Source organism: Nestor notabilis, unplaced genomic scaffold (genome assembly GCF_000696875.1).
Source record: "Nestor notabilis isolate BGI_N333 unplaced genomic scaffold, ASM69687v1 scaffold7635, whole genome shotgun sequence".
NCBI lineage: Eukaryota > Metazoa > Chordata > Aves > Psittaciformes > Psittacidae > Nestor > Nestor notabilis.
In genome coordinates, this window is record NW_009928780.1 from 69523 (window position 1) to 97201 (window position 27679).

Genomic DNA, 27679 nt, shown 5'->3' on the forward strand with positions numbered 1-27679 from the left:
GAAAGCTAAAATACTTTTCTGATGGGAATAAAATCTCAACTTCAAATGAGAAAGCTACTATGAAAATCTCTTTTAGGAGGAACATCAGAAGCATTATGCTCCCTGTTCTTGAAAATGACCAACATACTGGAGGATAATGTTTCAATACAACTCCAGAAAAAATAATCTAAGATACAAGACCTATCTCAACCACCTATTCCAACTAGGTGGATAAACCTAAAGACAAATTATTTGCAGCAGTCATTTAGAACATATCATTTAACATAAAATCCACAAAGTGAACTTACTCTAAAATGCTGAAAAAGTCCGTTATTTCTGAGAATGGTGCTCGCAACCAGTAGGAAATCAGTGCATCTAAAAGAAGATATTAAAATACATTATGTATCTGTTACAGGGAACTAAACTTGACCCAAAGCTTCTAAAATACACTCATAATTATTCTGATTTTGTATTTGTTTGGCTTCAGCGTTCACAATACTTTACAGCAAAGTAAATTAGGCAGTGAGTGCATATTTTCTTACCTTCTGAAATGGTTTTCATAATGTGAAGGAAGCACATAAGAAGGCTTCTAGTTTCAGCTTGATCCAACTTGTCAAAACGAAGAGTTGATCCAATCAAAGACAAAGGTCTCATGATCTGTTGAATTGGAGCACAGGGCCTTGTTAAGGACAGTGATAGATTTTTACCTCTAGTAACTGTATTCAACATTTTCACATGTACCTTTTCACACGTGTCAGTTCTCTCACTGTTTTTTTCATTGGTACTTGGGTTAGATTCAAGACTTGCTAAGGAAGCTCTGGAGTCAGCATGGTTTGCTGCAGAGATAGCTATTGATGAAAAAGCTGTAAATGAAAGTCACAGCAAACATGCTAAACTAAAACATTTATGGATACAAAAACTAACAAGATAAATGGAAAACTTAAAATGTGTCACATGCTGGATTCATACCAGTGCTTTGAACTTCCAATAGCAAAGCTATTGATGGGTTATTTAGTAATGAAAACATGCAATGAGTTGAAGTAAAATGATTCAATTTGCTGTTATTCATGGCAATAAAATGGTCTGCTGCATTCTGTAAGACCTGACCTAAAGCCACAAAAATCAGTGGGAAGATGCCCATTCACTTCCCTGAATCTTGAACTGGGATTTGGAGGAAATGAACAAAGTTATATTTCTACCCTTCCATTAAGCCTGGAAAAACTAAGAATACTTTGCCTCCAAGAGACTTCAGGAGTTTTCAGGAGAAACCTTGGAAGTATTCTTATGTCAGGCAGAGACTACAAGGATGAACTCAGGCACAGGGATTTGTGAGAGCTTGAATACTGGCATCATTCCAAAGCAGGAGAGTAAGTGAAGCAGTGGAAGAGCAGCAGCTTCACTAGAGAAATAAAAATCAATCCAAAAATACCCAAAGGGAAGAGAAATATTGTGTATTATGTTTCCCTGAATATCGTATAAAATGGGTTAATGATATCCTCCATGAATACTAAGCAGAAAGCACGATGGATTGAGATACACAGAAATCTACCTGTGTGCGTGTTCAATCTGTCATTTATACCTGCTATAGAGTTCAGAACATCTTTGGAAAAGGACGTGTCCACAGAGTTTGCATGTTTCATTGCTGTCTGGCTCTGAAATCCTCCGGCTGTGCTTAAGTCATCCCTAGATCCCTGTATTTTGAAAGAAACAGAACAAACTCCAGTAAATGATATCACTCATAACTTTCACAATGACAGCACGCCCAACAGGCTTTTCTTAGACACTGAGCTTGAAAAGCTACTTTCAGTTGTTTAGACATGACAGCCTTAAAAGATAAAGGCTTGCCATAACACACAAATATTTACTTGCAATATGAAACCCTCTCATAACTGAAGTTGTAAAGGACAGATTGAGTCTAACTGCTTCTTAAACAACTTGCACAGCACTGGGAAAGGACCATTAACTGCCATAAGCAATGATCAGATGAAGCAGGCTTGTTTGCTGGAAGGATTGAGAGACACAATACTCTGGCAGAAATCTGTTTCTAGTTTTTAAAGCAGGGTTATGATTATAACACATCTAACCTATCAAGAAATAAACAAACATGCTCCTCCATGTATGCAGTTTATACAGTCATCTTCTTTTGTGGCAAAGGTAAAGCTATTTGTATGCATTCCTTCTGCTTCCTGGTATAGCTCATGGTCCCTCTGTTGTATGAGTAAAACTGCTTGTGGGTTCATGACGTAACCCTGCAAAGATTCTGTGGGTGATGGGAGTTTTCCTTTACAACAAAAGGTCTCCCAGCCACCTGCCAAAGGACCGACCTGAGGACAGCGTCCTCAGCCCCCAGCCTGCAGCACCAGGGCAGACCTACTGGACGGAGAGGCAAACCTCTAACTTTGAGTTTCCAGCCCCAGGACAGCCAGTGTCCTGGGTTTGTCTATTCCAGACTCTCAGTCTGTTATCTCCTACCAGTACAGACTCCTGGGGCCCTGCAGGTGCTCTGCAAATTGAGACCTTTCAAATTAAACACTGTGGGTGCAAACAAATCAACGTTTTCAAAAATTCATTTTGTTTGCTAATTTGTGACCAGCATAAACTTGGACCTCTTCCCACCAGATTGACTGGGTCAGAGCTCAGTTTGATTGTTTCTGCGTTCTGAAAAATCACATGAATTACCTGATTGGAAGTATTGATATTGAAAAGAAACATATCCTTCATATAAATCCTTGGCATATTATCCAGAAGCATTCCATAGAGTGGCATGTACAGGTTTGCTATTTGTGCTTGTTTTGCCTAGAAATAAAAGATACAACATAATCCTGAAGAAACTAATTAGTGCATGCTAGTGGCTAAGGAAGTTTCATATATGTTTAGTGACTGTATGAACAAGCAAATGAAAATGAATAAGGAAACAGTTTCTTTACCGGCTCTGCATATCGATCATCAAACGAATGCTTTGCCATTAAGTTTTTAAGCACAGCCAAAGCTAAGTGCCTGATATCCTGGTCTTCTTGCAAGGCAAACCCAACCTCCCGCAGCAGGACTCCGATTAGAAAATGTTTACGGCAAAATTCATTGGTCAATGTGTACTCTGGAATATCTTGGAACAGAATGGACAAGAATGGTTGAATTATCATGTAGGTTACATACCACTCCCCCCAAATTTTCCATTTTTTCAATAACTATTGATTTAATCCACTGTTAAACTTTGATTTTCTCATCTGACTGCCTCATTCTACTCCCTTACTTGCTAGAATGAATTAACCTAACACTATTTCTCAAAATGTAGTTTTTATAACACAAATACAATGTATATACACATTCCCATATCTGAATCTCAAGTGTTTTGCACATAGTAAGAGTATTCACTTCTTTGAGGCACAGAGTCCAAATTGTCATTCCCATATTCTAGCTGGAAGAGTTCTAAACCACAGAGATCTAGACCAATTCCACTTTGGAAAATGCCAAATAATTTTTGCCTGAATTTGCCACAGTTCAGTAGCAGCAGGCTAAGGAAATCTTGAAGCTCCTGATGCACAGTTCTGCTTGCTGATAGCAGTCATTTTATTCATACCTGATGTTCGATATTCTTGTGTTGATTCTGAAGGCGTCACAGGGTCTTCATTTTTCATAGATATAAAAAAAATAGGCAAAAATAATACATATTTTTTACTTACTAATTGTAAAAATATGTTTGCTTTATATATTTTTTAATTTTTTTTTAGATTTTGCTTGAATTGAACAGCTTGAATTAAACTGTCAAAGAAAGCTACGAGCATCAAACTGAACTCAGTTTTTGATGCTGACAACTAAAGCAAAACCCATAGTTTGAGAGATGATTCTGCCTTCCACTGGAAGATACCTTCCACTCTCAGTAGCCTAAAGGACCATATCCCAAGTGAACTCCCTAGAGTCTACGGAAAACTGTCAGAACTGCGAATTATGCTCAGGGCTGGAAATCCCATTGCCTTTGAAAACAAGAGGAAAAGCATCCAGTACTGTCCATTTGTCCCAAATTAGTGTTTGAAATAATGGATTTCAATGCAAGAGATGGAATGCACTGTGGCTCCTGGCTTTGTGGAATTGGACAAGGTGGATTCATTCCCGTGGTAGAGCACAGATAAAACCTGTTCATGCTTCTCTGCAAAACATGGGTTACACACAGTATCCCGTGTCTAGAGAAGCAGCTCATTATTAACTAGGTATTATTAACAGATTCTGAAATGGGCCTCTCTTGCCTCACTGCTCCAGGTAAAATGCCACATGTGGTGAGAACATAACATTCAGGCCTGCCAGAGACCAAGAAAGGCAATGCACTTGGGAGAAAAGGCCTATTGCATGGGACCTGTCTGCCAGCCTGAGATACTCTGGAGGCAAAAGATCTTTAAGGTTCCTTTCAAATCAAACCATTCTAAGATTCATAACATAAGAAGTACCCAAGGCTGATTATCTGAGAGATGGATGTTTCCGAACTCCTGCTGCATATCCAGTTCAGATCTTCCCCACAAAGGAGGGGCTGTCACATGGACGAGTCATACTCCCAACAGCAGCAGGAAAGCCTGTTCTTAATTAGTAAAGTTTCACAATGCCCTTATCACTGCCTCAGCTTCTCTGCTTTCCTGCTGTATGTGTTCAACCCCTTCCCTAGCACACCATCCACCAGGGCTACCGCAGCTTTAGTAATCAGTCCTCACAAGTAGTCCAGTTCATTCACCTCAAAACTTCCACCAAAAGAGTCACTTCCCATGGCCTAAATGGGCTGTCAGGGGCTGTGTTTACTTACAGGCATACTGAAATGATGTTAATTTTATCACACTGCTGAAGTGCCACACCTGAAAAGCCATCTGGGGCTTCTGTGCCTGATGTGCAGACATAATGCTTCAGAGGGTTAATCGTTATATTCTCTTTGAACCTCCTGATAATTCCTCATTGTACAAAAAACCCTTTCAGGGTGGTGCCTTACCAGGAATGTTTGAAGACCGTATGGGCAGGCACAGAGGGATAAAGTGCTCATGGTGACAGACTTCTTGAAGAAAGTCAAACTTGAACTGATGTAAAGTCTGAAAATCACAATAGGCAACGGCTTAGTTCACATTACAACAGGGGAAGTAGTAAGACAGAAATGCACTATTTATCTCTACCTAAAAATTCATACTCACACCCAATAATGAAAATCTATGGCTTGTTATGTCAAGCTGCGTGATTAATAAAAATTTGGTTTTCATCTCTGTTGTCAAACAAACTTGTCCCAGTCAAACAAGCTTTATGGATTCCTTAAATATGCTTTTCATTGAAGATGTACTGATAAATATAGGCTTGATCCAAAGTAAATATGTAAGGTATATTTAAAGTTACACTGGGTCTTTAGATGGTATATACTATAGCATATTATCATTGAGAAATATCTTCTCCAGATTATATAAATTTGGGTCGAACACAATTATTGTGTCTTTCTTCCCCCAAATCCCTTCTTTCTTTTTCCTTCTTCTTCCTTTTTCAGTCAACATACAAAGTTTCAGCCACACAGATCAGATCCAAAACTTACTGACAGCAGTGAAAACTTCCTCTAATTGATGCCAATGAGTTCCAGCTCTGACGGATTTGGGTATTACATAGTTTTGGTATCATTTTCTTGATATCTCCCTTTTGTGGAGCCTTGCAGCTACCTCAGGAATTTATTATTCCCACTATAATGATGTGCCGCTGAGATATAAAGATAATACATGACATCCTGTAATAAATTTTTATTTCTACCTTCTCAGCTCACTGTTCTCAGTGGCAGAAAGCAGTCATTCAGGACTACCAATATGATGCTGCATCAATTTAAGCCAAACATTTGCCCTAGCATTAGAAAGTTCTTGTAGTGGTCTTTTATTTGCCCTGTGTTTAAGTCTGTCAGCCCCTAAAGTTCAGTTGTAGCATTTCTATTGTAACCATCAGGCCAGGACACCTGGAACATGCACTTCTCAGAGTTCACCAAGTGGTGGATGGTAGGGAATTTTTCCCTGAAATGTTCTGTTGCACTGCAGTACCTCATCAGGAATACAGCTGGACATGCAATTCAGGGTCTAATGGCAAATAAAGAAACGAAACACCTGAAATGTGTTTCCAAGAGGAACTGTGACATTTTGAAACAACACAACAATGAACTGAATTCTAATGAGGTATTTCAACTTTGAATAAATATTTCTCAAAACAATGTTTAAATGTCAAAATACAGAATACTGTGAAGGATATTTCTGTGAAACAGAAATTATAGTGCTTCATTCACAATTATAATAAATTCAAACTGCAGTGTTACAGACTGATATACGCACAACCCGGGGGCAATATTCACTGCTAAAGCAAACATTGCAATATTCACTGTTAAATTTTCTGGAGAGAGGTCAGATTGCATTATCGTCTTTTTGATACATAAACAATCCAGCTAAAGAAGCAAAAGACATGCAGACAGAAATCTGCAGCACACTGAAATGACTGACTTGCTTAGGAGTCTGACTGAAAATGAACACAATGCAAGGCCTCTCTCCCCTTGAGGTCAGAAATGTCTGATTCTATTTTGTGGCTGTTGTTTTCAAGTGCTGCAAAGCCTGTTCCAGTGGTATGTTTGTCTCAGCTCTGCAGTGATTCTGCTTCCACGCGTGCTGGCAGGTGGCTCTGGAGTGATGCTTGGTGGCTGACAATGCTCAGGCACTTATTGCCAAGGAGGTGCTAAGTTCTGCTCAGCATACTGACTAGTCTCAGCCTTTTCCACTGGCCATTAACTGGCTTTTTTAATTGAATGTCTGTTTCTATGGCTGAATGTATTTAGGGAAGTTTGAAACATGGAAACATTTTCAGATTGCATAAAATTATTCAGAATTACAGACTTCAGGCATTTATGACATTAATACTGAAAGACTCCATTCTACATCTGGTCCAGAGATCAGGTGAAAGACCTGCGTGCAGCATGAAGGTGGTTTTACTAAAAAGCAAAACAGATCTGAAGAAACCTCACTCATTACCTGCAAATGCCCAGATCGCCACTAAAGAATTAACAATGTTTAAATGTCACTGAAGAATTATAAAAAGTTAATGGACAAAAGTTTTGAAGCTTTTTGGGGACAGATGAGTCATTCAAAGTGTGTATCTTGAATAAATTCTGTTATCTATCATCTTATATACTCAGAAACCCAGTCATGGAAGAGAAAAAGCCTGTGACTCATCCTGATGGATGAAGAGTAAAGGAGTAAAGTTGAATAATCTGGGGACCTCTTGCAGTTAGAAATTTATTGCTCAAACTGTATCACTGATTATTATAGGTATTATAGAAGAAATCCAGGCTACAGGGAATTTTCCTCATAGGAAGCACAAACTAATTTGGAGCAGATTGGCTTTCTTGCATCATCAATGAGATAAGAGCATACCATACATTCACAGTAACTGAGATACTACATTCTCACTTGAATTTACACAATGGTAACTTGTTCATATGCTCTCACTTTAATCTCCTCAAAGAAAATGACTTCCAATTGGTGCTGATATTTATAGGCCGAACCACAAGTTTACTTTCCAAAGAATCAAACTTAAATTCAGCCTTTTGCATGCTTTGGTCTGAGCAGCCTTTGCAGAGTTTGCTCTCCCAGGACTCAGTGAGTAGTTGTTTGGACACGAATATTTATTCCCAGAAAAGGGGATAGATGGCTCAAAACCAAGAGGCTTTAGCACGTATTTACAGTGAATGTTTTCACTGACTTGAGTTCTGAGCATCGTGAAGCCATGGAATAGATCATAAATAGTCTCAATACAAAAATATTCTGCTAGTAAGTCACATCAGAAAAGAAACCCCAAAATCAACAAAACCAAACAAATCAGAACTATATACCTTGCTGTCTCCTGTTCCAAACATACTTATATAATTGTTGACCACCTTGAACACAAATCCACGATCCATAAATGTAAAGCAGCGCTAAGGGGAGGAAAAACAAGAATTATTTTATAGCCAAAATAGCAGTATGTGGTCTCACTTACCTGGCTGTTTGACTTGTGTCACCTGTAAACTTGAATCATTTGCACAGATGAAGTTAGTCTTATAACCTGAAAATGTGGTAAATCTGCCTCGATCTTTCATTTTCACTGTCTACAGTCTAAAATAACTGTCACAGTGTACAGTGCACTAGGAGAAAGATTACCTACTGAAAAGTTATCCATGGACTGCAACACTCAATCACCAGAGGTGGTACGTGACAGCTGACCCAAGTATCTCCTTCAGTGACAGAGCTGTGACTCAAGGAATCAATCCAGGCGCAATACTTGCTGCCTATGAGTTACATTATCTCACTGGGAGCAAATATGCCACTAGATTACTTCATGATGAGAATACTGCACTTGCTGATTGATAGGGAATAGCCAGAAGTTGCAAAGGTTTTTGAGAGCCTTCATGCTACAGTTACTGACATTTTTTTCTTGCAAAGTTAGCCTACCAGATAGGGAAAGTCATCTTGAATTCCCCCCTTCACTGGTGCTCCTGAACTCTGCAAAACCAGAGAAGTCCCGAGCCTTCTGCCACACATCATTCAAACAAGGCTGTTGCAATCCCAGCCTGGAGAAAGCCATATCATCTCTTACCTATGTAATTCTTTCTGGCAGACTAGTCAAAAAGAAATTAAAACACAGACATAAGCCACAACATATGATGCATCATTACTGTTGCTCTCAGTTTACCTGAGTAACACACAAAAATAGCATGCAAATCTGCAACATCTCCACAGGTGTAACACCACACAGCTACTGACTAAGCCCCTCCATCTATGCTCTTGCCTCAAACTAGCATCATCTTCCTAATGATATAACACTATGGACAGATACAGCTTAATGTCAGTATGGCAACAGCAACTAGGGCTTCCATATGGTATCTACAATGGAGGCCAACAGTGGACAGCAAGTTCATAATTTATTTCACCTATGTATGAAGGGAGAAATATCCACCTTCAATTTGTGGGTTTTTTCCTTATAACCTCATAGGAACATTTTCTTGCTGGAATACCGCTCTCTCCTAATGCTGTGCTTCAATTTGTTATACAAGATTTGCACCTGAGTTTCAGTGTGCAGTATATATACAATGTTCTGTACATCAGTAATGTACATCATTCCATTAATGGAAAAGTATGTGTGTGTCCAGTTTAAATCCAGATTAAGTATCTGGCCACAATTATCCCATGCTCCACTGCTAAATCAATGCTTGGAAAATAAAAACAAATGAGAAATACTAGAACAGAACCACAAAATGCAACTCCTTTTAGTGACTTTTCCAAAGTCACTAAATACACATATATTTTGTCATATTTGGCATATGAAAGAGCATTACAGAGTTAAAAAGGTAGGTTATAGTATTTCATATAATACTCGCAATTTGCTTATTCTGGTTTGTAAAAGCTGCCCGTGCTGGTAGTGATTAGTAAATATTAATCCACTCACAGCCATTCAGAGCTATAACATTTAAAGAAAAAACAGTAGCTCAACTGTAACTACAGTTTTGTTCCTCATCAAACTTTTACCCATTTGAACATAATGTAAGAATCTCCAAAATCTGAAAACTTGGGCTCTTCCAGAAAACAGATATAAATTGACCTGAATTGCTTTAAAGCCGACTTATATAAAGCTTTTGCATTCTCAAAGACCTAAATGCATAGAAAAACTGAACTATGGGTCAACACTTAATTTGTAAATTGAGCCATCATTCACTCAGAATTGTGTTTATTCCCTTTGACTAGACTAGAATAGTCTTAAGTTTGCATTATATATGGGGAAATAAGTGCATATGCTGTAATGACAGAGTATCTCACCTTGAGAAATTTGGCAGTGCTGTAGTTTGCATTCCTGGTTTCTTCAAGAGCATCTTTGTACTTCCAAGCAACATGATCTGCTAAGACCATCACAAGTATATCCAGCTCAGTCTGAAACGATTCTGGAAACCTCTGAGTTCGAGAAACCTAAGCAGACAATAGATCATCACTTGAGACCATACAATGCTGCACATTAAACCTGAAAATACACTCAAGCCAAGAATAAACACAGGTAAATGAAGAAAAATATTCCTAGATTTCCATGGATCTATTCCAAGTATAAACCCCAAAAGACAGAAAGTAGTAAATCTTCAGATTCCAGCACAAGTACACCAAGAGCATCTTTGATAATCAGGCAGAAAGTCAAAGCATTGATCTCCAGCTAGGTAAGGTTTGCTGAAAGCCAAGTAGAGTTTCTAGATCATTTATTTGCTGTCTGATACGACAACCTGCTGTGTAACCAGCAGAACTTAAAGAACTCTCATTGCAACTCATCCATTGCAAAGCTGATGCAACTGTATTTTTGGCCCACCAATTCTGTACAAGCAAGAATAGATTTGAGCCTACCAGGTAATACAGTGTTTTTGTGTTTAAAAGCAGTATTTCACAAAGTATAACAGTGTTTCTTTTTTCACAAAGAAATGTCCCAGTATGTATATTTCTCGGGACACCACATTTCATATTTTCCATAAGAGACTGACTGCTTACCTAACTGAGATCATGTATATACTTACCTTTGTTTTCTTTGTATCAACCAAATGCTGGGCCATTGATTTTAAGATAACTGCAAAGAAGAACCAGGAATGCTTTCAAAAGAAAGAAAAAAAAAGAGATTAGGAAAAATGATTATCTGATAAATACTTTATAATGCATTACCGTTCCTTATAGATGGACTGCATTTTTCAGTAATGCACAATGATAAACCCTATGTGACAAATAAATTAAAAGAGCCAAGTGCCCTGTATTTGAGTAACATCAGATCCTGTCCTTGGGAGGACTGAAGCCATTTCAGGCACTTTGTCATTCAGGCTCTGTGCAATAAAGGGCCCGCAAAACACCACACCTATAGTCCTTCCATCCCTGCTGAGCACTGTCTTCATTGTTTGTTTGCAGGTAACTGGCAGAAATGCATGATGCAGATAACCTCAGAGAACAGAAGCTGAGAATAAACTGCTTTGTTAGTTCGAGCAGATTGCTAATTTGGCCCAGAATAGGATGTTACTTGTTTAAAAGATAAACAGAGTGGTTCTTCAAATACCGTTTGTAATAGGTAACAGTTAGGATACAGAAAAATATCTATATCCTCACGTACCTCAGGAGATATGTGAAACAAATACAGTCAAAAAGCTCACAAATTGCAAAAAACCCACAACAAACCCAACCACGAGTACTTTTGCATGACCTAGGTTTCCTGCAGGTCACGTTTTCTGCTTTTTTCCAGCCTATTTTTGCTATTCCAGTGGCTCAGCACAGGAAATTGGAACTGGTTCACCCTAAACAGTTGAACACATCTTTGCCACTAGGAACTCCTGAGCTGGACTGGCTAGTTCTTATACCATAACTGACAGGCTCAGTGATGGGGCTTGCATATGTATGAACTTCTTAGACCCGGTTTAATATGAGAAACCTCAGGAAACCTCAATCATTCTCATTTTGGTCACTGTCAGTCAAAGGTAGCAACTGAAATCAGATATAAATACCCTACTTATGGATGAATATTCTCCCTGCATCTTCCAAAAATAAAACAAAATATCCTAAAAGTAACTGCCTACATCATATTGTGTAAGAATTAGGTTTCCAACTCAGATTGAGCTATAACAGAAAGGAGAAATTTTATCATGCAGCCCATGGCATTCTGAGAAACATGTTATGCTGAGAAGCTGTAGCAAGCATGGTAAGTCTGTCTGTTGAATCACTGCGGGATGTGATTTGTGCAAGTTCATTCAGAGAAAGAGGAGAGGAGAAAGAGATGTGACAAGTGAGTTTCATGCAGAAACCCAGCAGCAGAACTACAAATGTGCCAATTCAAGCTATCAGTCACCTTTAAAACCTGTTTCACTGTTACTTGGTCATTTAACTTCAGAAGACCGGTCATATTCTTGGCCAGCTCCTCATGAACAGTCCTTTCTTCAAATGATTTGGTCCTGAACACATACTGAAGAGGAAAGAAAAAATAAAAGACAACAAAATGTACATTAAGACAAATTCAAATAAAACTCAGTAGCTGAAGATAAATTATTTATTCACCACTAACAGCTGACAATCTTAGCCACCAAAATACCTTGACTGAACAGTACAATTATATACAGTTTAATTCCTCTAGTAGTAACAGCACAACACTGCTCTTTACAAAATCCCAGTTTCAAACACAACTTCCTGTTGATTTCAGCAACATGTGAATCATGAGGAATTTCTGCTTAAAATCTGTACTACAGTTTTAGTTTTTCAATAGGGCATAGGATCCTGACACCTCCTATACTGCCTTTCAGCCATTTCACCAGAAAAGAAAAAAGAACAAGCAAGCAGAGGATGTACGGAGGGTTTTTCACCCACCTAGTCAGGGCTACCTTCACTTGCTCCTTCCAGTGGCAACAGCTAGTCAGAGCTGGTAACAACTCTTCATCCTGAAAGGCGTAGAGCACTCACTGGAGCTGACAGAAGGGGAAAACTATATCCCCTTTAGAAATCAATCCCTCAAGACAGGAATTTACCTACCAAACTGCTCAGAACTCATAAATCCAGTATGAGTTTTATTCAACAATTTAAGGTAATAATTTGATACTGGGATCCACTGCTCCTTCCCTAAAGCAAGAGCTCTGCTGCTGTATCAGTTGGCATGAAATACCTTTTCAATTCAACCAGGTAAGTAAAAGAAAGTTATATCACTTGAAAATATCTTATTAATCATCAGCCTTGTTTCCAGAGCAGATGCCATAAGCGTCTCCCTATGCAGTTTGACACTTCTGGGTCCAGTTATTTAAGTCAGTGTAATTTCGCAGTATTACTGCCTCTGAGTGACTCACAATTCTCAACTTACTTATTTCCCCAAACAGCATTTCTAAAGTAGGCATTCATTTCCTTACAGAGGCATAAAAGCGATTAACAGTTACTGGCTTTTGACTGCTGCTGGAAATGGGAAAACAGGCTAAATGAATTTCTGGTGTAGCACAATAATCACCTGTTATTTCAAAGATATTAACCTGCAACAGGTGTCTATTGCAATTTTGAAAAGTAGAAGAGGTGTTAGTACCCATTTACTTAACTACATTTAAATGTTAGATAGGTTATTTATCTTGGATATATACTGATGATGAGATAACTGCTGGCCAACAGCATTATCCATACTCATTTAATGTATATTCAATTGATACAGAGAACAAGGAGATAGTCTTTAAAGAAGCCACTCCTTAGGCTTTTCAAGTAATGGCACAGCTTGCCCAGAACTGAATTCCATACACAGAACATATCTACATATATTCTCTATATAACCTCATCTTTGAAAAAATAATGGATTAAAAAAAGCTGAGTAAACAGGAAACAGTTGCAAAAATCTGAGCTCCACAGATGAGAAAACAATTTATGTATGATAGCACATACAAAGACACAGGATCTTGAAACTAAAATCATGACTTAAGATAATAATAAAAAGCTTAGTTAAAAAGCTGTAGCTTCCTAAGAAACACACTGTCACCTTGCAACCATAAAGAGCACCCAGAAGTACCTCTTCCATAAAAATTATCACTTGTGAATACTTTTCAACTACACTGAGGACAGCTCTGTACATATATAATACAGATGGCCAGACATTTTAAAATGATAAATCTCATCACAGTCAAGAGGAATGCTGCAAACTGCAAGCAAGTTTACTCTCTACAACTGCCTGAGAGGAGGATGGAGTGAGGAGTTGGCTGGTCTCTTCTCCCAAGTAACAGGACAAGAGGAAACGGCTTCAAGCTGCACCAGGGGAGGTTTAGATTGGATACAGGCTGCCCAGGGAAGAGATGGAATCACTATCCCTAAAAGTGTTCAAAAAACATGTAGATGAGACCCTTAGTGACAAGGTTTAGCAGTGGATTTGGCAGTCCTGGGGTAAAGGTTGGACATGATGATCTTAAAGGTCTTCTCCAGCCTAGCTGATTCTATGATTCAAATGACACTGAATGTCTCCCACTGGTATCTATCTAGCTGAGGTTTCATGGTCTTTCATGTATTTTTTTTTACCCTTTCCTTCTCTCAACCCCTTGAAGGCAGGAAATTTCTAGTTTCATTTCATAAACTGATGCTATGCCTATGCTCCTAGAAGCTCAGTTGAAGCACATTTACACTAGGTCTTGCTTATAAACTGCAAGCTTTAGGCATCAGCCGACTATTGGGAATTCTCTCTCCTACATCTCAGTACCCTTTAGGAGCGCTCTACAGCTTCCTCCTCCTATGCTTGCTCAATTTGCTACCTTATGAAAACAAAGCTGCACTATACAAAGAAAACATGAGCAGCCCTTTGCCCTTCTCAACAAACTAAAGTTGCAAGGTGGAGAAGGACACTCCGCAGTGTCTCTGCTCTACAGGATGCCCTTAATGCACAGAGAAGCAGTGTAATTTGTTCAAGGTGATGCAGTTGTCTCTCAAGGAGGAGAAGTGACTCAGCCCCTTTCAAATCCTACCTTAATTTCCTAACCAGAGTCACCCTGCCTGGCAGAAAGCTATGATGCAAATGCAGAGGAAGCTACAAACCAGTACAAATAAGAGTAAACAGGAAAAAAAAAGCCTGACACCCCCCCCCAAACACCCATATAAAGTAGTTAATAACATAACAGGAATCATACCGTCACGTAAGAATTGATGCAGTTGTCTAGCTGTTCTTCATGGCACCTAGCAACAATGTTAGTAAGAACCCTGCAAGATAAAAAAAACCTGGTAAAAATTTAGCTGGTTTATGTTATACGACACAGAAAGTCTATCTGATACATCACTGTTCTGTTATTGTAACCTCATTTAAATAGTCTATGAAGGATGTGATCTAAATCATGAATAGCATGTGCAGAAACTGTCCCACTGGGAAAAAAAAGTCATTCCTGTCATTCCTTGGGCCCTCCACTTGCATGGACTGCGTTGTTATATGTGCATTTATCTAAGAAAATGCACCCAATTTAAATGATTATAATTGAACTGACATTTCAGCAAAAGAAAACTACTAACTAAAGCTTATACAGACCTTAAATGATTTGGAATAAGAAAAATTAGAATGTGTTAATGAAACAGGTGAGACCCTCTTTCTCTGGGAGTATTACTTGGCACGTCATCTCAGATATTGGTAATTCTGTAAAGCACTGATACTTCGCTTATGACAGCACTGTTAATCAAAGACAAACACAAGTCTGGGCTCAAGCCCAAGCAGGCCCCTGTCTTGCACTGTTTGCCCACAAGTCCGAGCACAGCACCCTCCTGTTACTGAGCAGCAGGGAAAGGCTGGGCATTTCATGCAGCCATAGATCATTTGAGCTTCTGCAGATCAGCTTGGTGATCAGCGACATGGAAGAAGTGGGGTCATGCTGGCCCACTCTCACAACCTGAGCTTCTACTAACAGCAGAGATGGTGCTACTTGAGATCAAGTGTTTTGACAAAGTTATCTACTCAATCCGTTCCTGGGCCATCTTTCTTTAAGAGCATCCTGTTCCAGGAAACACAAGTCTGAGCAAGCAGTCTTCTTCAACTTAGCCATGAGATTTCCCCTTGATTACTGGGATCTCATTTTTTCAGAATATTTAATATAGAAAAGACTCTGCAATTTTACAATATTATTTTTATATTAAAAAAATGGGGAGGAAACAGTTTATTATTCTCAAATGTAAAAAATTACTGAACTGTATCTCGAATTCAGGGGTATTCATAGTAACAGTATGACAGAAATGGATTATTAATATGCTTGACTGTGGTGCAAAATACAAGTAGTCATTTTGACTAGCTTGATTTGAGTATTTACTGCCAATTGTTATTATTGGATTCAGAAGCTTTGCAATTCTTTTAACTCGGTATTTTTCACAGATCTCATTTCTTGCTGTTAGTAGGAGAAGTAAAACTTGTTGCAAAACACAAAACCTGTGACAAAATTAGTTGTGCCCATTCCGATCCTTCAGCCTTTACTTGGATTTGAAATTGAAACAAATTTTGGCAAAGATGAGACAGAGAAATGATGACATGACTGGGACCCCAGACAAGTAAATAACCATGACAGAGTATAAAAGGAATAATGTTTTCTCCCCAACACATAAGCCAATCTATGCTCTCATTCTGTTGTTGTTGCTTTTAAGAGGTTCAACACAAGCTGCTTCAAGCTATTCAGAATGAATTACAATGTGTGTATATATAGGACACATCAATGAATGGCACACACAGCAGACGTGCATGTTCCTATTGACATCAACTCTACCAGCACAAAAGCTAACACACAGACAAGAAAAATACTCAGATGAGAAAAACACTCAGAGGAGAATCCTTCTTTTGTTTTTTGGTTGTTTTGGTTTTTTGGTTGTTTTTTTTTTGGCCAGGTGGGTGTATAGACAAAATCCGAGCACGAAAAAGTAACATCCTTCCATTTCTCCATCCAACCATTAAAGTTATTTTTTTAAATAGCTGTTTCTTCTATAGCTTTTCTTTTCCAGTCGGTTAACCAGTGCTGAAATCCTTCATTTTCTCTATCTAGCCTTAACATCAGTTGATTTGTTGGTGATAAAGGAATCCTGAACAAAGGTCCAACTGCCTCTCTCCCTTTGGAAACAGTATGCATTGATGAAATCAAACATATTTACAATGAAAGGTTCTTCGAATCCTACTGCCTAGGTGTAGTAAAACTGGACTTTGCCCTGCAAGGTGCCATGATCCTTTGATAAAGGACCTTGAAAGTCTAGCTTTCCAAGGCTAAGATGAGGAATTCTGCTTCCTTGCTTCTTTAAGTTTTCCTAATTAACCTTTCTTCAGGAACTAATTCTGAAGAACAATCTGTGGAAAGAAAGAAAATACACTGACAGCAGATTAGTCTAACAGGTTTGCTGAGGAAAGTAGTAATTTTTTCCCCCTAATTGTATTGGTGTCCTCATGTTCAGTTTCTGACAGAAGTACAACAAAACCACCACTATGGACAAAAGAAAATGCAATGCAACTTTCTGCCCTCCTGCAGAGACCAGTAACAATCTCTCCAGTACTTTTTTTTCCTGCTGCCCTTATTAACAGCATCAATACAGACAATTTCATTTTGCGAGGGGTGAGAGATTTAGTAAATCATTCTAGTTGTTTGCCTGATCACTGGAAAGTGCTTCCACTGTGTTCCAATTATTGCTGATACACTCTAATTAAAAAATGCCCCAGAACAGTGTGACCTGGTTGTTTGACTCTGCATTGGATGCAGCAAGATGCTAAGCTCTTCCTATACTGAACTCCACATCTTCAGACCCAAACATAAACCATAACTGATATTCAGCCTTGCTAGAAAGCACTTAGCTCCTTAAGAACGAGGCCTCTACCTACAATCACCTCAGGGTACAGAGACATGTTCTCCATGGTCAATGATTTCCTGGTTCGTATCAGTCAGCCACATGATACTATGCTCTTCCATTCATTATTTGCAGAGCCTTGTGTTAAGGGGGGAAGCAGGCATTCTCAGCTCCTAACGTCTAAGTGTCATAGTGAGCCTTTGTAAGAGCAGCTATAACTGGACTAACATCTACATATGCACTCTAGAGAGAATTCTTTTCCTCATACAGAAAATATTCAGATACCTGGTCACAGCTGTTGTAACTTCATCATCACTGTTTTGCACCAAAACCCAGAAGAGTTGATTAAGGACTACAGGAAGAAAATTCATAATTACATGGATCTTCTCAATCCTCAGCAAATTCTGTAACAGATGTTAGAAAGAAAATGAGAGATTTTTAACACGAGCAATGAAAGTTCATTACTTGCTTTCCTGCTTCAGCAGGTAAAATACAGTGCAGCCACTGGTGTAACAGTAGTAGGAAAACAGGACAACCAGAGGACTGGTTCTCCATGAAGTTTGTTCTAAATACAGCCATCAACACACCTGCAGGTATTGTCCAAATCTCAGAATTCCAGTATTTTGCTTTACCCTGACTTAAAGGGCGAGAGAAAGACAGGAAGAAACCAAAACCAATTTTCGTATTTCACTAAGGATACGTATGTAAGTGCAAGAGAGCAACATTACACCATCCTTTAACAGGATCCAAGGCATGGCATAGGTTGAATTATCAAAGTTGATGGGCAGATGCAGCCATGCACTAAAGGAGATGGGATGGGAGACACCTCTGTGACCAGTAATGCATCTGTCACATCAACTAAGTCTAACTGGAGGTGCCATGGACCTTATGGCCTCCTAGTAAGTCTAAGTCATGTTTAGAACTGTGCAGTGATGGATCAGTTGAGTTGAACTGAGCCAGCAGCTGGATCAGTTGCCTGTGCCCTAAAACCAATTTTATAGCACAGTTTGTGCTGCCAGTTACTTTACCTTACAAGAATTGATAAAGTTTGAGGTAGGAGGCTGGGATAGATCCTTTTCCCTTTCCTGGCACTGATGGAAAAAGTTATTCAGGTATGGATCCTAAAATGATAAACATTCACATTAATGTGTATTATAGAATGGATTAGAACTCAGCTCCATAGCTTGGTTATAGCAATCACCTGTAATACTGACAAACACATGTGGTCCCTACCACCTTAAAAATAAGACAGAGAAAGACAGATCAATTTGTTCAGTCCAATCCACTGGCCAGGGCAGTTTGCTATATACAACTTATTTCTAAGTGCTCTGGCCACGCTTTTTTTCAGTGTTGTGAGCAATTAATTTTTTAGCTCACAATCTAAGGGATTTCAATGGCCAGATTTTGTTTTGGTTTTCTCCTTGGTGCTCACAGTTTATTTTCTTGCTGGTTACACTAATATTCCACAATTTTTCCATTGGTATAATCTTAAATAAGTTATATTTTTCCTTAAAGCGTGTATTCCATCATTGTCATCTTGCCCTTCCACACTCAAATAACCTTTAAATGTTAGAGAAACAAATTCAGGCAGTATTTTAAAACGTCTTTCAGACATTCCTTGACATTTTTTTACTTTGTTTGTAAGCAGGTAAGAGAGCTAAGAGGAAATTTGGTTTACCTGAGTATTTACTGTCGATACAACAAAAGTAGAGACTTTGAAAAGTGGTTTCCCACTATCTACCCATTTCACATCACAGCCAATCTGCTATGAAGACAAAAACAAAAAAAGTCACATTTTTCCACTAGAACTCTTCATCACATTTTCACTGTGTGGCTTTGCACAAGCACATGTGTGAACTGTGCCAGCCACTGTGCTTTCACTGCAATACAAACCCACTTTTCAGTGCAAGCCCACAGATGTTACCATTCAAGGGACCAGATCACTGCCCCACCCTGTCCTCATGACAATGGTAAACCAAATACAAGGACCCAGAAATAATCCAAACTGGACAGGATCAGTGGGAAAAATACTGTATCACAGCACAGAACTGGAGAATGAATCATGATTGTAGATCACATCAGCAGCAGAATGAGTGTCATATGGCTTGAGTTTGTGAAAACAGTTCTTTTTGACCACTCTCATTCACATTTCGGTGAAGTTAGGTAGGATGGTATCCTACACAGTTATAAATAAACAGTTATAAAATAAACTTTTTCCATATACACTGTTAATCAGCGGCATACAACTCACAGTCCAGTGGTACCTATATAAACTAGTTTATGTAGTCTATGATACACACATGAACATTCTAAACCAGATACCGTATTTATTATCATTTACACTTCCACGTAAGTGCAAAAACAAATCTGATCTCATGTAAAACACGTGCAAATAAAAGCTCTGTGCCATTTGAGTAATACGAAAGTGTGAATTAATACCTTTCCACAAGTTGGTTCTTGAAGGCCCAAGTAATTGGGAGGCAGACTGCTTGCCACTGGCACATTGTGTTCTTGGGAAGCTAACTGGGTATCTTTCAACAAAGGAAGCCATGCGTATCCCACTGTGCACAAGAACAAATCAATATGATTCTTTGGAAAAACAAGCTTCTCAAGTTCAAAGGAAGACAATAAAATCCAGCCAGAAATTCTGCAATCCTTTTTTGAATGTACATAATTTATATTTATAATTGAAAGTAATTCTACTACAGGTACCTGGTGTTTCCAGAGCCTCTTTCTTTTTGGCATTAGCTTTTGCATTTATGTCACAGGTGACATGATAAAATGAAAACAGAATGTGGTGTTTCTTATGGAGTTGAGTGGGAAGTTCAATTTTCACCTGAAATGTAAAATGTTACACCTCACTTTAGTTCAAAAATCGATTAAACCAGGCATCAGAGATGGTCTAAAGGAATGACATCTCTCTAAACAGAGGACTAAGTACAATCTGCCTTCAGTGGCTAATGTTTGTCTTCATGGGTTATAGATGCATGCTGAAGGAAATTGTTTAGGATGATCATACATCACTTTTACTTAAAACAGCTTTTTTCTTCTCTCTCTTGTGGATGAGTATTTGCATTTATGATGAAAGAGAGTAAGATGAAAGAGGACAGAACTTAAGAGTGACAGACCCTGCTTAGAAGTCATTACCTGCACTCTAGCAGCCATAAATAGCCATCATCACTCTCATATTTACAGGACGACAAAAGCAAAAACTAAAATGACATCTCTGCTACAGCTTCATCATCATTTCACGCCAATAAACTTCTATTTAGGATTTCTGCTCAGTCCTAAAGCCCACATAATGTCATCCATGAATGCCTACAGATTGGGTTTAAGCTATTGGAATAAAAAGTAATCAAAACATGCTACCATAAGAAAAAATTAAAAAAGACCTCTTGCACTTGTGAACTATTGATAAAGTTTACCCAAGCTAGTCCTATGCCTATAGTAAAGTTTAGAAATAGTGGATAAATGCTTCCAATGTTAAATCAGCTTATGAGTAAGAATCTAATACCATAAACACAGAATTGAAATGGGCATTCAGACATGGAGATTAAGACAACTTTCTTTATAACATACCACATTCTTATAAAGAGTGCTCTTTATAAGAGGAACGTCTAGGACAGATGCACACCTCTTCCAGCCAAATCAGCTATTAAGAGCTGAATTCAGTTCTTTGTTCAAGTTGAAAGTAATCTGCCCAAACCAGATGGCTCACTAGCATCACATGAAGGACACTTTCAGATATGTTAAAACCCAAACCACTGCTTGCAGAGGAGTAGAGGGGGGTTCAAGATCTCTGAAGATTTAATGCTTTAAGTTCCAGCCCAGTTCCTAAACACAAATTTTAAAATTGATACTTCACATGTAGTTGCACTTTATCTGCTGGTCTTGCTCCTGTCATTTTATCACAGTAAATTTTAACTGAAAAAGGAAGTTTTCCAAGATCAAGCCAAAGTTTGGAAAAAGCTGGCTATGTACTAATGCTGTTCGCCAACCTCATCACTACATATAAAGCAGTAGTGGAAAATCCAGAACTGACACGTGACATTCACAGGCCACCAAACATACTAGTCATGGAAAAGGTGAAATTAAGTTCACCTGCAGAAAGCCTGGGGAATTAATATTTGGTGTTGGTAAAACATACAGATGCATGTGTCTAACATTTGGCAAAGGCGAATGTATGAACTCTATCCTACAGCTACATCCTCAAAAGCACAAGCTAACTGCCTTGCTGCAGCCACTACAGATCACTGGACATTCTGTTCAGACCACTGGATTAACAAGAATGCCTCAACGCAGATCTTCTATCTCAGAGAGGGATTTGTTCTGGCATTTGGCTAATGTTTACTATTTCCATTAAATTCAGAGATGCAGCTGGACCTTAATGTAAAACAAACATGCATTTTGGAGAGCTGAACTATTCATAATTAATTCTACAGAAACTTAACTGTACTCAGAACACCTTACAAAAGGAAGGATTCACTGATTTGATTTAGGAAAAAACACTTAAAATGTGAGACTATATGTACATCTCTGTAACAAAGGCCCATCCAGATACAGTCAATTGTAACAGAAGTATTCTTTGCACATACTTTTCTGTCTCATTGGCAAACATGTGCGATTGACAGACATTTAATGAAAGAAAAAGCAGACTGACCTCATCATAGAAATCAGGATTCTGGGAATGATGTAGCACAGCAGTGTAGGCTACTGAGGTAAATAATGGTCCACCTGGCTTCCCGTAAATGCACTGATAAAAGTAACATGTTTTAATTACATTGTGAAATTCTGCTGATGATACTAGTCTTGGTATATCTAATATGCTTGTACATTGAAAACAATATCATGAAAGATTGATAATTACTTTGATTCAATATTCAGATAAATATTTTAAGTGCTCAAACCTGCAATTTTTTAAACACAGTTACAGTAAAAGTCCATTGATTCTGTGAAAATTACCATACACTCTGCTAAGCAATGCAGACTCCTACTTCTTTGTTGCTGTTATCAATTTTGGTATTCTGCAAAATGCTTTACAAAAGCTATTTCACTTTTATGTGGTTCAATACACAACATGATGCCTTTACTGACTTTCCAGTGCTACAAAAGCTATACCAGTTAATCTCCTTGCTGGCAGAGTCCAGTCTGGAGGCTCTTGATTATTGAGTGATGGCAACTTTATTTATTTGTTGGGAAACTAATGTACAGAAATGCTATGCAATAGCCCTTGGTCAATAGCAAAGTTAAGAATTAAATCTAATTTTGTGCCTCACTCTTTTCAATCAAGTGTCCTGATCTCAGTGAGAAAAGTAGGGTATATGGTAAATTTCAGAATAAGAAATGACACTGTAAAAAATGGTTCAGTTTCTTAACATTGCCTTCTTTGCCTTCCACGAGTCAGAAAACTGGCACTGCAACATGGCACTGTGAGCTGGAATCATTGCGACTAGCAAGGATCAAAAAGAACCACAGTGCAAATGTAGAAGGATGTATGACAACATTCACTTTTTAATTGTTCCATTAGTGTAGTCCTGATTCCTGTGTGTTACAAGTAATATCTTCAGAAATACTGTTCACTGAATATACTCTTGTTGTGCCTCACCTTCAATGGCTTTGATCCTTCTTCATCGGAGCTTTTAAATTCAATGCACACTGTTATATTCCTTGCCTGAAAAGACAGGAACACATGAAACCTTAGATCAGAAATACAGTACTCATAAAAAAAATAGGAAAACTGTAAGGGCTGAAATAAGTACTTCTCAAGATCTAGGAGAAACATGTAGATGGTGTATCAACTAGAAATAATATTTCCAAGAAGAGCTGGCAAAATGCAAGCCAGGTCTCAAATTGACTGTGTAGAAGCAGATTATAAAGTAACAAGCACTTACCTGTGTCTTATCCTTAATTAATTTTCAATCACCATAAAAACAGTACTCACATTTCATTTAAGAACTACAAATATTATCCAGATTAATTTTATTGGCACACATCATTTCATTAAAATACAACAGCCCTTCGGAGAATTGCGAAAAAGCTATTCCAATTATCTCTCTTTGAATCACTGATACAACTTATAATTAATCCATAGATTCAATTCATTAAAGTTGTACCAATGTTTTATGATTGAAAAATTGAAAAAGACCAAAAGCCAAGTCAGTGACATCACCATTTTCCCGTCCTTTATAATGAGTACTCCTTCACTTCAGTGAGAGCTCATGTAGTAAACTACTACTCAATACTGGCCCAAATCGGTTACATACTGTACCTTGTTGAAGTATTTTTGGCTATCATACTTGAGGTGTTTTGGATATATGTATATTTGGTTCTTGTACACTCTGTAAGGTCGAGAATATTTTGTTGATTCCTGTACAAACTCCTCAACTTCTACTGTAGGCTGATGTTCCTTTATGTCATTAAATGGCTTGATTGGAATAAAAGACGAAGTTACACAGTCTTTGAAAGAACAGAAAAGAAAACCATCACATATTATGTCTGTTTTTACAGTCTTACTACTAAGAATAATTAATATTGAGATGGAACAAGTAAAATCCTGCCATAACTTGTGAAGAATAAGTAACGCTGCAATGCAACAGGTCAAATCCTGCCTTAAATTGCATCCATGTTACCTCAGAATAATTACAATATATCACCTTTACATGATTTATCTCACTTGAGTTAAACAGTACAGCACTGAAAACCTTTTTTGACACACAGAGTATGTGATGGCATAACAGCACCATTGGTATACGGACAGTTTCAACAGAACATACTGAAGCGATGATGTTTCTAAGTAATTTTACAGCTCAATATCTCATATAAGTTTTCCTATTAATTAATAACATTGTAAACAAAATGAAGAAACAAGTAATGCAGAAACAGATTAAATATACGATACAACTGGGATAACTGAAATCAGAACAAGAAACAGAAGATGAAAATAAGCACTCTGCCACCCAGACAGGGAGAGATTAAAACCAGATATATTCTGTCTGCCTGTGCCATTAAATTAGTCAGACATCTAACTTCAGCACGAAGAACTCCAGAGCTGTTTGCACAAAACTAGCAAATAGCACCTGCTGTCCTATTACCAGCTCTGGGGCCCTAACCTTCCAGTGTGAAGGACAAGCAGGGACCACACAGTACAGGTGGGAGCTTCAGGAGGCTTTTCCCCTCTTCCCCTTTGCTAGACCTACATGAGTTTGGCTTCCCTGCATGCGGCAGAAAAGGCAGAAGTTTTGTTTCAGGTTAAACACTCAGACAGCATCTCCTGATACATCACTGGCTCCAGACCTTGTAGCAAATAGTCTTAAAAACCAAAGATTACTTCTGTTGTCTACTGCAAATTGATGCTGATGTGAAGCAGGGTAGTGCTGGTCTCTAGAGACACAACTGTAACGGCAAATTCATGACAAGATCTTTGGCCAACTTCCTTTTCAGTGGCTTTCCTTGGCAATAAAGAATTTTAGCACTAGCCTAGCACAGCTTATTTTGGGTGGGAAGGAGGTGTTAGAACAGATCACTGCTATTACAAGGCTTCCTTCAGAGCTGGCTGAAGTCAATAGAGTTTTCATGAAGATTTTAATGAATCCTACAGCGTGGAAGTTTTCTGGTACAGTTTGTAAATTATTTTACAGCCTTATTCAGAGTAAGACAACTTTTCCCTATACCAAACAAATGTTTAAGCTGTTAGTCTTTAGAGCGAGGGAATTTCCATTGACTTTTCACAGGAACTGGGCACTTTACTAGTACATACCCTCTAAAGCCAGACTTTCACTTGGCCACAGTGCACACCCAAGCTGCTTTGGACCATTTTGCCTACTCCAAGCTATCAGTTTCTCTAAATTTCTTTTAATTTAAAATTGCTTTTGAAATGTTAGTGAAACTGATTTTTTATCTAATACCACATGAAAATGGTATAAAGATGCGTATAAAGACTTCAGAGAAATTCAGTGGTCCTGAGCTTTTTGCAATGCTGGGTCACAGAAATGTGGCCCCTGAAACAGAAAACTTAAAAAGAGATAGAAGGATCCAGATAGAAGCATCTATTTTAGCAGTTGCTGAACTGATGCCAGAGTGGCCTCTGAACAAAGTCCTCCATCTAGTCTGCATTCTTGAAACCTGCCCTGTCTCACATGTGCTAATTCATGGAGACATATGAGCATCACAGTCCATCAACAGTGCAAGGCTCTTAACCTCAAGCTACAGAAGTCCACTCAGCTCTTTGGCCTAACCCCTTAGAGAGCAAAATGTGGTCCTTGGACTTTCACCACACGTAGATTCACCATGTTGTATTCTGTATTGCTCGCGTATATCTGGCCAGGTAGAGGCTGAAACAAAGAATGGCGTAATTAAATCGAAACGAATCAAGAACACTCTCCTGTGAACATTTATCTATACAACGGGCAAAAATTCTACCAGAATTGTCTCAAGTCAGTAATTATGACTGCAAAGCCTATGTCCTATTGACAAGGACAACATCCTATTTAATGATAATAATTAAAGTGGAATCATACTTGGATGTTCCAAAGGAACACAATCAACTGCGATCTCCAAACAGCCAGGTATAGTCTGTATTTTGCTAATCTTCTCTGCTCTGCAATGACAGGAATGAAAACATTTTAGAAAGTTAGAACAAAAAAATTCATTATATGGATTAATTTAAAATAAAAACCAGATCCTGATTTAAGACAAATATATATTTAACACATTTAACATACACCTATTGGCTATTATACCCAAATCAAATGCAACAGCAGTAAAGAAACACAGTTTGGTTTGTTTTGATTTTCCTTTTTTGGCCTCATCCCTGCCTTTTTTTTGCAAGCAATATTATAGCGTAGTTTGTAGAAGAGGAAGAAACTGACGAACTGAACCTTATCAGAATTAACTTACTCACTTTTTCATTCTAAAATCTGAATCAAATGTTCTCTAAAAGGAATTCAATAAGCACTGAGATGAGAGGAATACACAGCATCATGGCTTCTGCAAGTGCCATGCTGAAAAGGGACCAAGACATATTCCTTGTGCCCAAGCAATTGGAGAAGTGCCCAAACTGTGTTGCTTTTATCTAGGAAATGCTTTAGACAGACAAACCCAATAGTGGTGACTCTAGCAAGAGTAGTAAGAATTTCAGTAAAGTTTCTTGACAAGTAACAGTAAGATGGCAAAGGAGAGTAAGAGCCCAATCCAACCCCTGCAGTTGACTTTCAATCTTTCTATGATCTGATTTTATATAAATGGAACAGGAGAAGTTACTTAGATTTACTCATTTCTAGGCATATTTGGAGTAATTTAGAGTAGAAGGGACAGTAAGAAACTCATGGTTCAGTTCTCATGTCACTTATCCAGTATAAACAAAGACCCTGCTTTAAAGTTAACCTGATTTACACCTTTGTGAAAGACTCTCCAGCCAACTGCTATTCACTAATTTACACACTGTCAAACATTTGGAGAAGTTTTTTCCTTCCAATGTCCACTCTGCAGATTGTCATGGAGACTCAAACAAACAAAAGCAAGGAGTGGGAAAACCATTAAAGAATGGTTTTTATTTTTCTTTCTTTACCCACCCCTTCTTTTTTCCCAAAATAACGTTCTCTTGGTTGGTTACTTCACCTGCATCCCCCTAGTGAAAGCTAATTTAAGAAATCACTACCTTTAGGTTATAACAACTTTTATTAATGTGCCAAATGACGTTTTAGTTTTCCTGGGAAATCCAACCTAAAGTACTTTTGAGCAGGTAATAGGCTAATGTGAAAACCACTAATTTAATATGGCCAGTTCAGCACAGTGTTAAATGAATAAAAAAAAAAAGCTGTGAAAATGATTCTGCACAGCTTTATAAAGCTTTTACTTGTCAAACCAAATTAAAAACTGTTCCTTACCTTCTGTATTCTGCTATTAGTTTAATCAAGTCTTCCATGGAAATCTTATTACTTTCTTGCCTGAATAAAGGTGAGAATCGGGAGTCTCTGTCAACATTTCCCTGATTATCTTTAAACACTGGTCTATAAAGAAAGAAGAATGACATGTCTATAAACATTCACCCAATATGTATATTTGAACATTTGAAATTGTCATGTAATCTTTTAACAAAGTTATGATAAGAATTCTTACACAAATTCAAGGGCTTCCTGCAGAGCTTCACACAAGGAAGCTCTTCCAAGCTGTACACTTGCAGGAGCATAGGCTAGTTCAGTTTACTTGCATGTCCGGTCCCAGTCCTGCAGACACTTAAGACCTTGTTTAATCCCATGTGATGCACTCAGTCCCCACTGACCTCAGGTGCAGTGGCTGCTCAGAGAGTGGAGTTGCTGGGGTTTAATGCTACAACAGATCACCATCCAGTTCAGCATCCACCATTTTTCCCCCCCTCTTCCGTGGCT

The 27679-nt window shown here is 38.2% G+C and overlaps 1 protein-coding gene across 2 annotated transcripts in view; it reads right to left on the reverse strand.

Annotated features, from left to right (window-relative positions):
* DOCK10 (dedicator of cytokinesis 10) overlaps positions 1-27679 on the reverse strand; it is a 131691-nt gene that overhangs the window by 28415 nt on the left and 75597 nt on the right. For both annotated transcript variants that reach the window (XM_010014658.1, XM_010014659.1), the window contains exons 15-37: positions 27179-27301; positions 25811-25890; positions 23563-23750; positions 22900-22965; positions 21955-22047; positions 20007-20130; positions 19734-19855; positions 18973-19059; positions 18323-18415; positions 17580-17698; positions 14630-14699; positions 11848-11961; positions 10541-10612; positions 9807-9953; positions 7847-7930; positions 4946-5042; positions 3557-3601; positions 2907-3082; positions 2659-2775; positions 1559-1670; positions 721-842; positions 522-636; positions 288-354 (exon numbers count right to left, since the gene is read on the reverse strand). In XM_010014658.1, the coding sequence (XP_010012960.1) occupies positions 288-354; positions 522-636; positions 721-842; positions 1559-1670; positions 2659-2775; positions 2907-3082; positions 3557-3601; positions 4946-5042; positions 7847-7930; positions 9807-9953; positions 10541-10612; positions 11848-11961; positions 14630-14699; positions 17580-17698; positions 18323-18415; positions 18973-19059; positions 19734-19855; positions 20007-20130; positions 21955-22047; positions 22900-22965; positions 23563-23750; positions 25811-25890; positions 27179-27301 (2433 nt within the window). The remainder of the gene's footprint in view (positions 1-287; positions 355-521; positions 637-720; positions 843-1558; positions 1671-2658; positions 2776-2906; positions 3083-3556; positions 3602-4945; positions 5043-7846; positions 7931-9806; positions 9954-10540; positions 10613-11847; positions 11962-14629; positions 14700-17579; positions 17699-18322; positions 18416-18972; positions 19060-19733; positions 19856-20006; positions 20131-21954; positions 22048-22899; positions 22966-23562; positions 23751-25810; positions 25891-27178; positions 27302-27679) is intronic.